The sequence below is a fragment of the Nematolebias whitei genome, chromosome 6 (genome assembly GCF_014905685.2).
Source record: "Nematolebias whitei isolate Nwh7 chromosome 6, NemWhi1, whole genome shotgun sequence".
Taxonomy (NCBI): domain Eukaryota; kingdom Metazoa; phylum Chordata; class Actinopteri; order Cyprinodontiformes; family Rivulidae; genus Nematolebias; species Nematolebias whitei.
The window spans coordinates 17648314-17666755 of NC_056503.1; the positions used below are offsets into that span (position 1 = coordinate 17648314).

The window sequence follows — 18442 nt, forward strand, 5'->3', positions numbered from 1 at the left end:
CTATCGAAGTGGAATGTTGTTTTTCATGGTTTGTCGTTAATAATTAGTCCAATAAAAAAAGTGCTGAATCTGCCTATTGTCACAGCTGACCGAAGTCCCCGGTAAACTGGCCAGTCAACTCTCCTGCCCAGTTTTAACTTCACGTTCGTATGAAACGGTGTGGGAACACACCAAGCTCTGCAGATCAGACCAAACAAGTATTCAGGTTAAACAGAGTTGGTCCGGTTTCTGAGTGGAAAAATGGAGAGCCTTTCATCAAACAGGGCGACCATCAACAACCCAGCAGACATCACGGTCATTGTTGGATATTTCCTCATGGTCATTACCGTTGGAGTTTGGGTAAGTGATCCAAAACACAGTGTCCCAGTTACTGGGAAGTCATTTCAAGATGTTTGTGAAAGAACTGCATCTAAGATTTGGATATGTGCTCTACAGTCCATGTTTCGGACCAACCGTGGGACGGTGGGAGGATATTTCCTGGCAGGACGCTCCATGGCCTGGTGGGCAGTAAGTTCACCGTGGAGAACAATCCATCTAAAACCAATCTGAAGACATGTTAACGGGTGTCATTACATCTTGTGTCTGAAAATCCAACATACGTCAGCTGTTTACTACAAAGCCCAAACAAAATTTCAGCCTTTTTAAAAATCCCTACAGAAATGTGCTTTTTCTACCAAAATACAGAATGAACTATTTGAGCTAATCGACATAGATGGAATTTGTTAAAGCAGGAACTGAACTGTTAAAACAAGCAAAACAAAACTAAAATAGCAAAATAGTAGCTAAAATTTGCTAAACTAGCTAATATCTACATAAGCAAAATCTAAATACTAAAAATAAAAAAATGGCAAATCAGTAGCTAAAAATAATGTTGGCAAAACTGTAGCTAAAGAGTTCATAAGCAAAACCATAACTAAAAGCTAAAGCTAGCAAAAATATAGCTAAAAGCTGAAATGAGCACATCTGTACTTGAGAGGGAAAGTCAACAAAGTTCTAGATAGAAGCTAAAATGGCAAAACGGTAGCTAAAAGCTTAAGTTAGCAAATATGATGCTAAAAGAGCTACAATAAAACAAAAGCAAACTAAAAACCTAATATTATTTTAATATTAGGACCGAAAGAACGAGATCTTGGATACCAGTGGTCGAAATAGGCTTCCTCCGTAGAGTGGCCAGGCTCAGCCAGATGGGGTGAGGAGCTCCATCATCCTGAGGGCGCTCGAGTACAGCTGCTGCTTCACATTAAAAGGTGTCAGTTGTGGAATCTGATGCTTCCTGAACGCAGGCCGAGGCCCTAATCCGTTAATCCATCTCTCAAAGACTAGATTACTTTAGTCTGTATTACTTTTTTTTTTAAATAACAGCATAAACAACATGCTACTGTTGGAACTACTGTTGGTTAGACAGAAATGACTTGAACAATGTCCTCTATTATCTTTTAATCATCTCTCACTCTCTGACACCTAATCCCTAATTGCTCCCCGGGGGCTTACATAGCTGTCCACTGCTGTACCTGGGCGCATCTGATGCACATGTGGGTGCATGTGATGGGTTAAATGCAGAAAACTAATTTCACCATTTTATGGGAACATACAATGATGAATATCTCAGGCTTCCCTTCCCGACTTGTCTTGATTGATCTGTACCTTATCCTTGATGGTAACAGTTCAAACAGATCATGTCCAGGGTGAGACGTGTCTTTTAAGATGTTGTGGTCTTTTCCTTTGCAGCGGGAACTGTATAGATCTTCCAGTAAGACAAGAGGGCAGCCCACGATCTCCTGAGCTGTGTCGATAACTTTCTGGAGCACTTTCCTCTGAGACACTGTGCAGCTAAGATACCACACAGTGATGCAGTGTGTTAGATGCTCTCTGTGGAACATCATTAGAAAAAACACCAGCAGTCTCTGGGTGATGTTGTTCCTCTTCACTCTCAGGAAGTACAGTCTCTGCTGGACCTTTTTCAGTAACTCAGAGGTGTCACGCCCAGGTCAGATTACTTTCAGTATGAACTCCCAGAAAACGATAGTCAGCTAAATAGTGGCAAAATAAAACACTCTCTACACTGTAACCGCTTATAATCGTGGTGGACCACCATCTTCTTTTTCCTGAAGTCTATAATCATCCCCTTAGTCTTTGAGGTGATGAGGAGCAGATTATTCCCCCTGCACCAAGCAGTCTATCTAGCAGTTCTATCTTGTCCCTGTAGGCGGACCCCCCCCCCCCCCCCCATACACACATACACTGATGAGCCCCACCACTGTAGTGTCGTCTGAAAATTTGTCTATGGTGTTGCAGTGGGGAGCAGGGGTGCATGTGTGTAGAAGCATAGAGCAGGGGGCTCAGCATACAGCCCTGAGGAGCTCCCGCATTGAGGCTGAGGGCCATGAATGTGATGGCCCACTCAAACCCTCTGACAATGGTCAGACAAGAAACTGTTTACCCACGTTCAGAGTCAGAGATTCTTTATTCTCATTCGCATCACATGTGGTACATGTGGTGGAGCGAAATTATGTGCACAGGGTCCCAGCTACATCCAACAATAAAATGTACAAGAAAAACAGTAATAAGATCTAAGATATGAACTAAGAAAAACGTCAACTAAAAATACACTAAGCGCTAATAGCATAAGAACATTACGTCGAACAGCAGCATGTTCAGGCGGATTGTGGAAGTTCCAGTTCTCCCATTTTGTCCACCAGTTTGTTGGGGATGATGGTGTTGAAAGCAGAGCTATGGTCTGCAAAGAGCATCCGCACATAGCTCTTTTTTTTCTCCAGGTGGGACATAGAAACATGGAGGGCCGTGCTTAAGGCATCCTCAGTTGATCTTTAGCTCTGTAAGCAAATTGGTGGGGGGTCAAGATTTGTGGGAGGAGTGAAGTGATGTGACTCCTGACCAACTTTTTCAAACACTTCATCACCAGTGGAGGGAGAGCAACTGGTCAGTAGTCATTTAGACAGGATAACAGAATGTTCTTGTGTATGCATAGCACTATAAATAAAGACAGGGCTGAGTTCAACTATAAACACTGTACTGGTCATTCTGTGAAAGCTTAATGATTCGGTGTCTGTGTTTAAGCTCCTTGCATGCGAGTAAAGCTGGTTGAATCTTCACCTCTCTGTGGTCATTGGGTGAGCCTCTTCTTTTTTTTTCCTAGCATCAGCAGAATTACCAAAAATGCTGCGGAGCCAGGCCCCTGATCGGGGTCCATAACCCACCGGAAATGCTGTTCATTTAGAGGAATCAGGGTGATGCTCCGGGTTAATAAAGAAACATAAATGCTGCAGACTCAGGTGCATTGTATATCGTGCAACCAGAAAGTATTCGCAGCGCTTCACTTTTTCCGCATTTTGCTTTGTTACAGCCTTATTCCAAATCATATTAAATTAATCTCTTTCTTAAAAATTCTACACACCAATACCTCATGAGAATGTGTTTTTTTTTTTTTAGATATTTGCAAATTTATTAGAAATAGAAAACCAAGAAATGTAGCACCTGGACAGCCAGCGATTGAACAACGACATACAACTAAAACGTGTCATCGCTGGTCAGGTTGGGGAGGGGACCAGAGAACTTAAGAGTCCAACAATTTTAAATAAGATACATACTTAAGCAACATCCACAGCTTTCGCTGGAGCGGTTCGTAGCTGAGTGTGATGAGGCTGGGATGAGGATCGGTTCCTCCAAATCCGAGGCCATGGTCTTGAGTCGGAAAAGGGTAGAGTGCCCTCTCCGGGTCGGGGAGGAGGTCCTGCCCCAAGTGGAGGAGTTCAAGTATCTCGGGGTCTTGTTCACGAATGAGGGAAAAATGGAGCGTGAGATCGATAGGCGGATAGGTGCAGCGTCTGCAGTAAAGCAGGTGATGAACCGGTCTGTCGTGGTGAAGAGAGAGCTGAGTCAAAAGGCGAAGCTCTCAATTTACCGATCGATCTACGTTCCTACCCTCATCTATGGTCATGAGCTTTGGGTTGTGATCGAAAGAACAAGATCTCGGATACAAGCGGCCGAAATGAGTTTTCTCCGCAGGGTGTCTGGGCTCTCCCTTAGAAATAGGGTGAGAAGCTCAATCATCCAGGAGAGACTCAGAGTAGAGCCGCTGCTTCTCCACATCGAGAGGAGCCAGTTGAGGTGGATCGAGCATCTGTTTAGGATGCCTCATGGACACCTCCCTGGTGGGGTGTTACGGGCACGTCCCACCGGGAGGAGACCCAGAGGAAGACCCAGGACACGCTGGAGGGACTATGTTTCTCGGCTGGCCTGGGAACGCCTTGGGATTTCCCCGGAGGAGCTGGCCCAAGTGGCTGGGGAGAGGAAAGTCTGGGCAACTACTTAAGCTGCTACCCTTGTGACCCGACCCTGGATAAGCGGAAGAAAATGGATGGATGGATGGATGAAGCAACATTAATTTTAGTGACCATTGATTGGAGTAAATGGGTGTCATTACCACTAACGTGAATAACAATTTTACTGTATTTACTGTAGCCTTAGTCAGCAGTTTCAGATAAGATTCATTGTTTCCCACTATTTAACTATAGTCACTGAAAAAGCCACGTTTTTGACTTTGGAACTGCCAATGGTCTACTTCTCTGCGGATGTGTCACCAAGTGAGGAAATTGGAAACATGAATGAGTCAGTGGTGAACTGGGGGCTTAGCCTTAGCACTATGCTCATTCTGGACCGTCACCCAGCCAGCCTGGCGTCCTGCCTGTTCGGGGTCTGCTGGAGGACCGCTAATGGGAGCTTACTCAGTTGCTTTTTGCTGTCTAAGGGGATCTGGCTAGCTAATGGTTTTTCAACAGCGCAGAGCCGAGCTTCCAATTCAGAGAGCCTTGCCTCCAAAGCTACCAAAAGATTTACATTTAATACATGTACCATTATCGCTAAAGGAGGCGGAGGAATAGCCGCACATCTGAGCCGGGGGTGAACCAGGCATGCTGCTAATGCTAGCAAGAGCTAGCAGATCCCAATACATTGATTAAAAAACACACAAGTGTTAAAAGACAAAACATGTCTCAAGCACAGTCCAACAGTAGACAAACAACTGTATTGAGAGTGTTTGTGTACTAGAATGTGGAACTGTGCAAAATATAGAAAAACCCAGAAAAACAGAAGATTCTGCAAGTAAACAAATTACTCAAACTACTGGCAGAGAAAACGGGACACAAAACGTCTTACTGCGAATGTCCATGGCAAATGAGTACAGTATGTACACAGTAAACATTTTGATTGATTTTTTATTTCATTTAGACATCTTAATATTTTGTTCCATCACATGCAGCGTAGTGAATTGAAACAGGTTACTGTCCTTTAATGAGTGATTCAGATTAGCCCGGATTTATGAAGTGAACTGAATTTACCAGTTCTAATCCATATGAGATGAACTCACTGCTGTTCACAACTTAATGGCTCTTTGATGCAAACAGATCTTCAAGATCTGGTTTCTTTCAAAGATCCATATATCACGTCTCTAATGTTCTGGAAAAGTCAGGGGTACAATGGACCAAACCCTTGTTAGGTTCATGGGGTAGGGTGGGGTGGGGTCAAAGGCATAAATGCATTGTTTTTACTATATAAATAGTGGATGTGCTTTCTGTTTTTTTATTTTATTTCTTAAAAGTAGTTTTCTCCAATGGGATTTCTGCTCCTGGTTACTGAGGCCCCTGAGCAATGAGATCTATGGACCATTAAAAAAAAATAAACATCTAAACGTGTATTGTTCATAAAAGACATTTTGATAAAAAGATCAATATTGGCAATAGATGATGACATAGATAATGTAATGTTAGAGAGGTCAACAGAAAAAATACCAGGAAGAGATCGCCAGCAGAACCCAAAGTATAATGGGCATCCATTTGCCTCAACTGGTTGGTGTCATGGTTGGAGGTGGAAACTGGATCCAAAGAGCAGAAAGATTACTCGAGGAACTCAGGAGTAACTTAAAATAGATCTTTAATAAATAAAAGGAAAAGCGGACGAGGCAGCGGAGTACTTAATAAACGTAGGAATCAAATACAGAGAATACAAGGGCAACCAAACCAGACTGTGAACAAACAGTACAGCACCTCTGGGGAACACAAGTTGATAAGCATATATAGTAATGGCTACACAGCAAATACCTGTGAAGGGACATCAGGAATCAAGTGAGAGTGGACAGAGCAGGAGCAGAATAATCTCAAGGGAAAAACACGGGAGAACTAATAAACAAGAGGATGAAAACTCACAAAGCAAGGATCACAGAAAAAAAAAGTAACTCAGTCCTTTTCATTCATTCAAACTTTATTTATACAGGCTAGCCTCAATGAGCCACGAGGACTCATTTACAAGAGGAACCTGTACTCCCTAAACTGTATCCTCACAGCTGGGAGTTGAGAGGACTTCATGAGTGTTTCTGTTGTTGTTTACAGGTTGGTGCGTCTCTGTTTGCCAGCAATATCGGCAGTGGTCACTTCGTGGGTTTGGCAGGAACAGGAGCGGCTGCTGGCATCGCCGTAGGAGGGTTTGAGTGGAATGTACGAGTCTGTTTCATTATGTTCCTTTGCACCGTAGCTCAACACACACTTTGTACGATACTTAATCAATGCTGGTTGTAAATGGCCAAAAACAGAGAGAGGAATTCAGAGAGACATTTAAGTGACTGGGCGATGATTTAAAGGTATCATGTGTTCTTACAGGCTCTGTTCATTGTGTTGCTGCTGGGCTGGCTCTTTGTACCTGTGTACCTCACAGCTGGGGTAAGAGGGTCTTCATGTGCCATCATGTTAGTTTACTACGACCATTCAGAAAAGTAACATTTAATGTCACATGTAGGTGATCACGATGCCACAGTACCTGAAGAAGAGGTTCGGTGGGACCAGAATCAGCCTCTACTTGTCGGTCATCTCTTTGTTCCTGTACATTTTCACCAAGATCTCAGTGAGTCAGCCTGAACGTGCTTTCATTATTGTTCTTATGTTTAGAGTTCTTAAGGATGTCTTTTGGACTGTATTCAGTGATACTAAAGTGTATTTCAGCTGTTTTAACTAATTGTGTATCAAGACTTTCTGCTTGTTCAGGACATTACTGCTATGACCTTTGGTTTTAGTAACTTTTATACTGTATGCAATATTTCACGTTATTTACTTTTTTTGGTGTTGAAATTAATGGAAAACTGTTCAAATCATTAAAAAACGTGAAGTTTAATCAATGTACTTGCTTCAAATGTAGTTTTTAGCTGTTGTTCTGCCAGTTTTAGATTTTTTTTGTTGCCTATTTTATTTTTTTTAGCTTTAAGCATTTTTTTTGTTGCTAATGTTAGTCTTTAGCTCATGTTTTGTTTTTAGCTAACTTTTGTTTGTAGCGACTGTTTTGCTGGTTTTAGCTGTTGAATATTGTTTTGATTGTTTTTGCTTTTATTTAACTAATTTTACTCTTTAATTTTTGTCTTGCAAATTTTGACTTTAGATATTGTTTTGCACATCTTAGTTTTGAGGCTTGTTTTGACAATTTAGCTTATAGTTGTCGTTTTACTAATAACTTTTAGCTGTTGTTTTGCTCATTTTAGCCTTTGTTCTGGTTATTTTAACTTTAACAACCCAGTTTAAGCTTTTTCAAGAAATATCAGCAGCCACACTTATTTTTGATCGTCTGTGTTTGAATTCAGGTGGACATGTTTTCAGGAGCTGTGTTCATCCAGCAGGCGTTAGGCTGGAACATCTACGTGTCCGTCATCGCTCTTCTGTTAATAACAGCTCTGTACACTGTTACAGGTATGTGGGCAGAGCTAAAACAATAAAAACTAACTTCTGATTATATCTCAGTCACGTTACCAGGGTTATTCTGGCTAGGGTGTAAAAACAACTAATTTAAAATGTAAAACTGATTGTGCAAGAATTACCTTTCTTTCATTAAATAATACCTTACATGCCAAAACTTGACGGAGTTAGTGCCATTTTATTCCAAAGCAGTGCCAGCCATCTTGCATTAATGTAGAAGAACATCCAATGTTTACTTTGAGTTTCATGGATCTTTCCAGAGGTTAATAAGATATTTTGCTAACGAGACAAATGAAAACTTACACACACACACACACACACAGGTAGTTATATGATGGCATGTCTGTCAAGGTGGCAGACAAAGCTATCATGACATCTTAGACATTTTAGTTGTTGCCTGTCACAAAGCGAAAAGGGGGAACTGGAAATACCCTCCGTCCCTTCGTCCGTCTGTATCGTGAGCATGAGAACATGAAAAATTATTGAGGCATCAACTTCTGTTTCGGTGTGTGGCAGCAGCAGCTACACATAACAAAGTCCCTGTTAAAAACTGGGTTGCCACATCAAAATCCAAGATGGCCACCATCCTATATACTGTATGTCAACCAGCCACCTTAATCTTTTGAGGAAACTATGTTTTTAAAATTAAAATTGTTCAATGACTGCATAGTTGACAAAAAACAAACGAAAGGACTCACACTTGACTTACAGGGTCTGTGTTGTGTCTCTGAACTGTGCCTAGAGTTGATTTAAAAGATCCTTTATTGACTTTAACATCATTTATTGTCTTCTTCCCATTTATCAAATTAGCTTACAAGACCCCAGATCCCTCGAGTCTTCTGCAAAAGTTCTGATTTGATGCATGACATTTAATTGTCTTATTACAGTGTTTGTTGCATTGGAATCAAATTTTATTTCTTTTACCTCATGTGTCAATAGTTTTATGTTCATTAAAGTCAATGTAGTTGTCTGACTAATTTCCATTTATTATCTTTTGTCCTAATTTGTGTTTTTGCTTCAGTACTCTTCAAGATTTTTAGAATTCTTATTTATTCATTTAGTTTCATACATTTCTAATACATGTACTGACTGTGTACTCGTGTCTTTCTTCATAAATTAAATTGCCCTTCATTAAGTTGCTTTTTATGGTGAAATTCTGGCAACCCCAGCTTTTTACCATAAATTCCTGTTTTTGTTTTTAACTGCATCAGAAAGAATTAAGATTAAAAGTATTTCTGCTTTAGTTTGACGTCCAATCCTCAAAGCAACAACCATATTTACTTCGTCCTCAACCTCAAACTAAATGAAATATTACAGATTGCTGTGGTTTTACTTGTTCACCTGTGTGTTACCAGGTGGCCTCGCTGCTCTGATGTATACAGACACATTTCAGACTTTTGTCATCATTGCTGGGGCTTTTGTCCTTTCGGGCTTCTGTAAGTACAAACCTTTGTCTTGGCTTTCGTGTAACACGCAGTACAACTTCTGGCTTCTGTCACTCCATTCAAGACAGAGTTACGTAATCAGGAAACAGTTCAACTAATGTCTCTAATCATTAATTTGTTTTTCGAGGCAAACCATTTGCTGACACTGCAGAAGCACAAAACTCTCTAAGTTCAGCTGAAACAACAACACAAATGACCTTACTATTTAACAAAACAATCGTATATCTGCCTTTTCTTTTGTGTATCTACGCAGACTCAAAAACGTTCAATACAAAAACAGCTGGACTTTATTTGTAACAGAAGACGTTTCGCTTCTCATCCGAGAAGCTTTCTCAATTCAAAGAGCAGAGTGTGTGGGGTTCAGGTTTTGAAGCTGAGATAAGATGCACATACATATGCAGATTGACATATCACACCTCACAGTAGGGGTTTGTTAAGTTTCTCACATGAGAAGCAAAACATCTTCTGTTACAAATAAAGTCCAGTTGTTTTTCTCTTGAACGTTTTTGAATTTACCATGTTCGTGGATGACTGAGAATCTTCACCAGCGTATCTACGCAGACCCATCAGATAATATTAACTCTTGTTCGCTTCTCTTCCAGCCTTTGTTCAAGTTGGAGGCTACAATGCACTGCTTGCCAAATATGCCTCTTCTATACCAAGTAATTTCTCCTCCCTGGACCCCCAGCGCTACAACATCTCCCCCCAGTGCTACACCCCCAGGCAGGATGCCTTCAGCCTGCTAAGGGACCCAACCACCGGGGACCTTCCCTGGCCTGGGGTCGTGTTTGGGATGACGATCGGGGGAATCTGGTACTGGTGCTCAGACCAGGTAAACATGATGTCACTTTCCATTCACCCATCTATCATTTTTACCCGCTTCTTCCTGCTTGGGTCACGGGGGTCACTGGTGCCCATATCCAGCAGTCACTGTGCAAGAGGCAGGGGACAGACTGCACAGGTCTCCAGTCCATCACAGGGACACATAGAGACAAACAACCATTCACTCTCTCACTCACACCTGGAGACAATTTAAAGTTACCAATCAGCCTAACATGCATGTTTTTGATCTGTGGGAGGAAACTGGAGTACCTGGAGAAAATCCACACATGCACGGAGAGAACATTCAAACTCCACCCAGAAAGGCCCCCAGACCGGGATTTGAACCAGCGACCTTCTCGCTGCGAGGCGACAGCTCTACCAACTGAGCCACCGTGCTGTCCATTATGTACCCACTTGAATATTTTGCACCAAAACTATTAAAGTACTTGCATTCCCTGTTTAGTTTCAGTCCAGTAAAACATTGATCTTCAAAGCTGCAAACGTTCACTATTCATATCCCTCAGCGACGAGGGACGTCAGCGTACCACTCGTTTGTTTGTAACATGTATTGATCATGTTTACAAATGACCCAAGTGTCCTAAAGTGGTCAGTGATTGCCTTCTTTGTGCATTTCTCCAGGTGATTGTGCAGCGGTGCCTTGCAGCTCGTAGTCTCACCCATGTGAAAGCTGGCTGCATCGTGTGTGGCTACCTCAAACTGCTCCCAATGTTCCTCATGGTGTTCCCCGGAATGATCAGCAGGGTCCTCTATCCAGGTGTGTCCGATCAAAAACATGGGTAGAAATAAGCCAAAGAAAGGTGGAGGTTAGGGCAAACGACACAAATGTCAGATGGCACTGTTCTATGTTGTATGTTTTCATCCACTTACAGATGAGGTTGGCTGTGTGGTTCCTGAGGACTGCAAGAGGATTTGTGGCACTGAAGTGGGCTGTTCTAACATAGCTTACCCTAAACTGGTGGTTACAGTCATGCCGAATGGTGAGATCTAAAACCTTTCCAGATATATAAAAGCTGTTTAACCTCACATGTCTGGACCGCTTTCTTCTTCTGTGTCCAGGTTTGCGAGGCCTGATGCTGGCTGTGATGTTAGCTGCTCTCATGTCCTCTTTGGCCTCCATCTTTAACAGCAGCAGCACTTTATTCACCATGGACATCTGGACCCGCTTCAGAGCGCAGGCTTCTGAGCGCGAGCTCATCATCGTAGGCAGGTAAACAGGTCATCATCTGCATCAACTGTCCTAAAAACTTCTGCTCCACACAAATATTAAACTCTGTTCCTGGAGCACAAAATGCCACAAACTAAGATGAAAGTCACCACTTTGCTGCAGTTGTTATGTGTACGAAGGAGGATTTCTCATTTGTGAAGGTTTTGCCCCTCAGAGTCTGGGTTCTGTGCATCGTGGCCATCAGTATCTGCTGGATCCCAGTGGTTCAGGCGGCTCAGAGCGGTCAGCTGTTCGATTACATCCAGTCGGTCTCCTGCTATCTGTCTCCCCCTATTGCCTCCGTCTTTCTGCTAGCTGTGTTTGTCAAGAGGGTCAATGAAATGGTGAGAAAGCTTCCACCTGCATGTTCACCATTTCACAACCGCTGAATTAACTGACGCCCAATGTTTTATTGGAGTAAATGCTTTCGCCACCATTTGTTCGAATGTATCAATGAACATACACGCAGTGAAGAATCAGCATGTAAATTATCACAACACCTGACTGGATTAATGCCAAACATTAAAATTCCCAAAGAGAAGCATTTAAATTTAGTCAGACTTATGCAACTTTTAGTTTTTAAGGGGGTTTAAAGGGAGTTTTTTTTCTTTCCACTGGTGCCACTGTGCTTGCTCAGGATGGGAGACTGGACCGAAGTGAACATTCAACTTGTTTGCTGGATTCCTTAGATAAAGAACGTTACTAATTGGCTTTTATTTATGTGAATGTTCCTGTAACTTGCCCTGAGACAACTTTGTTGTGATTTGGCGCTATAGAAATAAACAGAATTGAATTTTAACTAGCCTTTTACTATTTTTAGCATTTAATTAACTATTTACAATTTTTTGATTGTAGCTAACCTTTTTGCTACTTGAAGTTAGCCTTTTGATACTTTTAGCTAGAAAGCTTTAAGCAAGCCCTTAGCTATTAGCATTTAGCTATTTTGGGTAATTTTGGTCGCTTTACCTTGTATTTTGCTACATTTAGTTTTCAGTTAGCCCTTTGCTTTGTTTAGATTTTTGCTGGTGTTTTGCTACATTCAACTAGACTTTGCTTACTTTCAGCATTTTGCATCTTTTAGCTTTAAGTAGCTATTTGCCATTTTTTGTTTTTAACTAGCATTTTTGCAACCTTTAGCTAGCCGTTTGATGCTTTTAGCTACCCTTTAAAAGTTTTTCGCAAGCATTTTGCTACCCCTTAATAAAAAGTAGTATATTTTAAGTTAATTTTCCCAAGTATACTTTAAGTTAAGTATAAGTATATCAAGTATACTACACCCATACTTGTAGTGTACTAGAAAGTATACTGATTTAATACTTAATTGGACTTTTAGCTAGACTTTAACTATGTTTAGTTAACTTTAGGCTGCTTTTATTTAGCATTTCACTACATTTAGTTTTCAGTGAGCCCTTTGCTGCTTTTATATTTTAGCTGGTGTTTTGCCACTTTTAACTAGACATTTCTTACGTTGAGCATTTTGCTTCTTTTATCTTAAAATCCCTCTCTCCATGGTTTCTGACCTAAAGTCACATTTTGTTCTGTTTGAACTGTGTAAACAGTTAATCAAGTAGAGAATGATCATTTATTCATTCTTGTGAGACTGATGATTTATAAAGATTCAATCTTTTCACTTAATTGAGAAATCTTTCAAAATGTGGAAAAAGAATGTTGATGATTCTGTGCACATTTACCTTATAAGACATTAGTGAAATGGATTAATAAACTTATTACAGGAGATTGTCTGTGAATCTGTCAACAGAATCTCTTTTGAACAGGAAGAGGTAAACTGTCCTTGTTGCTGACCTCATCAGGGATCTGAGTGTCTGACCAAGTTTTTATAACAACAGGAGAGAAGCCTTGGCTTCGCTCATCGTTATTCAGTTCATTTTGTTCGTCTCTGTGATGGTCTCCCTCTTTATAGTTTAGTTAACCTACATTTAAAAATAAAGCTAGACAAAATGTACACTTTAAAGTCCAGCAGAGAGTGAAAGTAAAATAAACAAAAGTTAAAGAAAAACTTGTAACTTTAAGAAATATGTCTGCTAGATGCCACATCACCCTCCAACTCCGTCCTATGAGGTCATTCTGAGGTCATTCTGAGGTCATCCCCTTAACCCTCTTAGGTGACCCTCAGACAAGCTGTTGACCTCAAATGATCCTTAGTTCACTCTCAGGGTCACATCAAGGCACTTCAAGACCCCCCCCCCCCCCCCCCCGCCTCATGGTGAGAAAACAAATGTCAGTCTGGCTATGACATTTTACGATGATAAACAAAACGTTACATTTCTAATCTGATACTTCTTCCTGATAATCTGGCAGAATTTGTAACATTTTTCTGACCTAAATTCCAAAGTTAATCCTTATCAAAGTTTTCTAAACTGTCCACATTGCTGCGTGTGCAACAGGTCCCGTTCAAGATTCCTGTTTTAAAGTTAGATTCCAAGTCTTCCTTCAGATTGTAAAGGGTTGATTCTCGCTCCAGAGTTATGATTCTTCTTCTTCTTGTTAAATCTTTAAGAGAACTGTTAAATTGGGTTCGGATGATTTAAAGTGATAATTTAATGTCCTCTCTCCTCCAGGGTGCTTTCTGGGGCCTGATCGGTGGTCTGGTGATGGGTCTGTGTCGGATGTTGCCCGAGTTTTGGTTTGGGACCGGCAGCTGTATTTTCCCCTCTCGGTGCCCGTTCCTGGTGTGCGGGGTCCATTACTTGCACTTCGCCATCATACTGTTCTTCTGCACCTCAGTGCTGGTGCTGCTGGTCAGCTTCAGCACTGAGCCCATCGACGACCAGTATGTAAGTGATTTAATGAGATTTGAGACTCCAGAACAGAAAACGGTCGACCGATTATAATCTGGAATAAATTATAGTGCTGCCACGTCCAAACATGGAGGCACAAATAAAGAAAGCTTGTTGTATCTGCCTTCAGCTGCATCGTCTGGTGTTCAGTCTTCGTCATTCCAAAGAGGAGAGGAAAGATCTGGATGTGGAAAAAGAGAGAGCTCCTAAGAAGGCTGGGGAGAAGATCGGAGAGCATAACAGTGTAGTTACAGGTGAGCAAGACAGGAAATCACACTAAGACATACAGTATACAGTGCCCCACAGTTATTTACAGTGGAACTATTCCATAATTTGTCACATTCAAAATGAAATCATCTGAGGTGTTTTACTGGGAATTTATGCGGATGAAATGTAGAGCAAAGAGGGAGGCAAAGCAGAAGGCATATGATGAGTTGTATGGGAGGCTGGACACTAAAGAGGGTGAGGACTTTTACTGATTGGCGAAACCGAGGGATCAGGCTGGAAAGTATGTGCAGCAGGTTAGGCTTGTTAAAGAGGAATGGTAATGTTCTAACAAGTGAGGAGAGCAAGATGGGAAGATGGAAGGGAGTACTTTTGAGGAGCTAATCAATGAAGAGAATGAAAGCGAAAGAAGAGTAGAGGTTATAGAAACTGTGGACCATGAAGTGGGAAAGATTGGGTGGACCAACATAAAGTGTCACATAACTGTGAAGGAAAATTATAACTTTTTTATTGTTTTCAAACAAATATCTGAAAAGTGGTGTATTTATTTAGTTATGTAGTTATTCATCCTCTGTTATTTTGACACTCCAAGATGTTCTGTGAAGGCCTCAGAGGCACATTAGTGATCAAACAGCATCATGAAGACCAAGGAATACACCTGACAGGTCAGGGATAAAGTTGTTGAGAAGTTTAAAGCAGGGTTAGCAGCTTTGAACATCTCATGGAGCACGTTTCAGTCCATCGTTATTCAATGAAAGACTACGGTCCAGCTGTGAACTGACCTAGATCCATCTAATCTGAGGGCCGTGCAGAGAGGCTCCATGGTCACTCTGGAGGAGCTGTAGATCCACAGCTCAGGTGGGACAGTCTGTCTATAGGACAACTGTTAGTTGTCCCCCCACCGATCTGTCCTTCATGGAAGAGGGACAAGAAGACAGCTTTAGTTGAAAGTCAGAAAAATCCAGTTTGCAGTTTGACACGTCATATAGTGGACACAGCTAACCTGTGGACAAAGAAGCTCTGCTCAGATAAAACTAACACTACTCCACCCTCTGTGAAACATGGTGGTGGCAGCATCATGCTGTGGGGGTGCTTTCCTTCAGCAGAGATCGGTTTACAAATTAAGCCCTGCTTGGAACTGCTGTTCATGGAGGCTCTCCACCCAGACTGACTGAGCTGCAGCTGGTTTACAAAGAAGGATGGGCAAAAACTTCAATCCCTGTTTCTGAAAAGTTGCTAAAAACAAACCACCACAGACTAATTCCACTGACCCAGGGGGCTGAACAACACGCACACCAAACTTCAAATTCCATCCATCCATCATCTTTACCTGCTTCATTTTTTGAGTTATGGGGGTCACAGGTGCCAATATCCAGCGGAGGTGGGGGACACCCTGGACAGGTCTCCAGTCCATCACAGGGACACATAGAGACAAACGAAACAAACAACCATTTACTCTCTCACTCACACCTAGAGACAATTTAGAGTTACCAATCAGCCTAACATGCATGTTTTTGGTCTGTGGGAGGAAACCGGAGCACCCGGAGAAAACTCACACAAGCACGGAGAGAACATGCAAACTCCACCCAGAAAGCCCCCCTGGCCGGAATTTGAACCGGCGACCTTTTTGCTGAGAGGTGGCAGCTCTGCCAACTGCGCCACCGTGCCGCCCAACTTGTCAAATTTTTGTCTGTAAACAAGCGGTACGCTGATGTCTCCTGTCGCTGACGGGTTTGAATAGCGAACGTTTGTAGTTTTGGAGAGGAGTGTTTTTATGGAGGTAAACGTTGATGTTTTTGGTGCGAGATATTCAAGTGTGTAGGAGTTGCACTGTAGAGAAAACACAGGGAGGTTATTCTTTTTTTTCTTGTCTGAGGCACAGTGACAGATCCTGGTGAGTGGAGGGAGCAGTTTTATCCACCATCAGGGACAATGGTGGAGCTAGGGGGTGGCCAACAGTGGCCTTGGCCAACAGATTAATCTTTGGCCACCCCAATCATTTGAGGAAACTATACTATTAAGCAATGTAAAAACTAGTTTACTCAAAGTATGTATATATACATTTGTGCATACACCTATTTTTCAAGTTGTCATGCTCATAGTATGGATGGATAGATAGTAATTGCAATTCCATTTGCTCCACGACAAGGGACAAAAATGCTTTAAACCATGTATCGTTTTACTTTTTCTTCACACGGTGTAGGAGCCTCAGCTAAATTTTCTGTTGGTGTCACATGAAACCCCAGTAAAATACTTTAGTTTGTGGTTGTAACGTGACAAAATGTCGAAAAGCTCAAGGCGTCATTTAAGAAACAGCTCCGGCTCCGTTTGCGTTTCAGAAGCCAAAGAAGAAAAGTGTGGCATCTGTCGCTGGGTTGGGGGTCTCTGTGGACTGGGTGCTGACTCTCAGGACCGTGACCAAGAGGAACCTGAAGCCCCGGAGCCACAGATGCCCGACATCAGCGAGGCCCCGGTGTGGAAGCACACGGCGGACGCCAACGCTCTCATCATGATGACGGTCGCAGTTTTTATGTGGGGATACTTCGCCTGGTGACGTCAGTTTACTGAAAACACACCTTGTTAAATGTTGTTTATTTTAGTTTGAATCACTAATAAAATACTGAAATCAGCGCTTGAAGGGGTCACATCTTTGAGTTAATGCTGCCCTCTGCCGGCAGTCTTTGGTCATTGCACACGCTTCCTTTACCTGCTTGTTTCTGGGTCAGAGTGGAGCTGGAGTCCATCTTCAGCAGTCCCTGGACACCCTGGACAGGCCACAAGTCCATCATAGGGACAAACAAGACAACCATTCACACCTAGAGGCTCAAAGTGCACTACGGTGTGCTCAGAGGTTAGGGTGTGCCACTCTTTACAACATACGTGTAGACTCATGAACAGGTTTGATCAAATAAGAGCCATTACTGTGTAGAGTTACCACCTGATTCCATCACTCATCACTTACAGAGGCGTGAAAAGACAAAAAGGACGGATTGTATTCAAGTTTAACTCAGTAAAGCTTTAAGTGCTTCTCAACTGGGTTTAAAGTTTTTCACACTTCTGAAACACTGGATGTCAACTTTTGCAGAGCAACTGGATTTCAAACGCTTTCAAAGACAATTTAAATGTTTTTTTCGGATTAATTTAGAATTTCAATTTTCTTCTTTCGGCTGCTCCCTTCTTTAGGGGTCGCCACATGGGAGCAGATGGTGGTGGGGGGAGTTAAGCTCAAGGTTCCCAGAGTGAGGCAAATGAAGGTGGAAGCAGGTGTGGGTGCTTCACCTTTCCCACCCACATTTTAATGTTGGTGCAGGGAGTTGAACAGGCAACCTTCCCATCACAGGCCCACCATCTCTAACCTCTGCTCCACCACACCCCTAACTTATAATTTCAGCATTTATCATGTTAGAGGAAGAGCTGCTGAATGATTAAGATGTCATTCATGGCCGAAGTGTTGGCACCCCCGAAAGAAAGTATTTGAGTTTTGTTACATTCGGTTTGTGTTTTGGAACAACACAAAAAAACTGACAGAAAAGCTAAACTCAAAGAATGGGCTGGACAACATTATTATTATTTGGTTGTACATCCTTTGTGAACATCAAGCTCTCTGGAGCTCTGGTACCTGAGATTGTTGGTAAATTTCCATAATTCTGGTTCTCCAGTCCTGTTTTCTGTTCTTTGTGCTTAGTGTGACATGCACAGACACACAATGCAGACGGAGTCAACTTCTCTCCTTAATCTGGTTTCAGGTGTGTTTTTATTTTTACATTGCCCACACCCTTTACATGAAACAGGTGAGTTTAAACGAGCGTCACATGCTTGCAACAGTCATTTACAATTTCAAAATAAGATGCCAATGGTTTCGTCTGACCCATTTTTGGAATTTTGTGTGAAATATAAATTTAGGCTATCCTGATGCATGCTCAATAATCCAGGTAGAAAAAAGTTAAGTCTGGTCCTCTGGATACATTTAGACTCATTTTCCTCTGGGTCTTTAACCTTCCAATACACGTTTTCTGGGAGAAATACTTCATTTTCTGGAAACATTTCAGGGGTGCCAACACTTTGGTCAGTGACTGTACAGCTCAGGGTTGAGGGTTCTCTCCAAAAACATGTTGATACAGAAGAAACGAAACGTGGCGTGCACGTGTCATCATTAGAGGGCAACCAGTTTTATCG

General features: G+C 42.0%; 1 protein-coding gene across 1 annotated transcript; it reads left to right on the plus strand.

Moving 5' to 3' along the window:
• Positions 1-240: 240 nt before the first annotated feature.
• slc5a2 (solute carrier family 5 member 2) lies at positions 241-16820 on the plus strand. The gene is made up of 15 exons (XM_037678510.1): positions 241-339; positions 436-507; positions 6405-6509; positions 6672-6731; positions 6808-6912; positions 7640-7745; positions 9107-9187; positions 9799-10028; positions 10658-10793; positions 10909-11016; positions 11096-11246; positions 11419-11587; positions 13823-14038; positions 14172-14295; positions 16606-16820. Exons 1-15 carry the CDS (start codon positions 241-243, stop codon positions 16818-16820), a joined length of 1977 nt encoding a protein of 658 aa, XP_037534438.1.
• The last annotated feature ends 1622 nt before the right edge of the window (positions 16821-18442 follow it).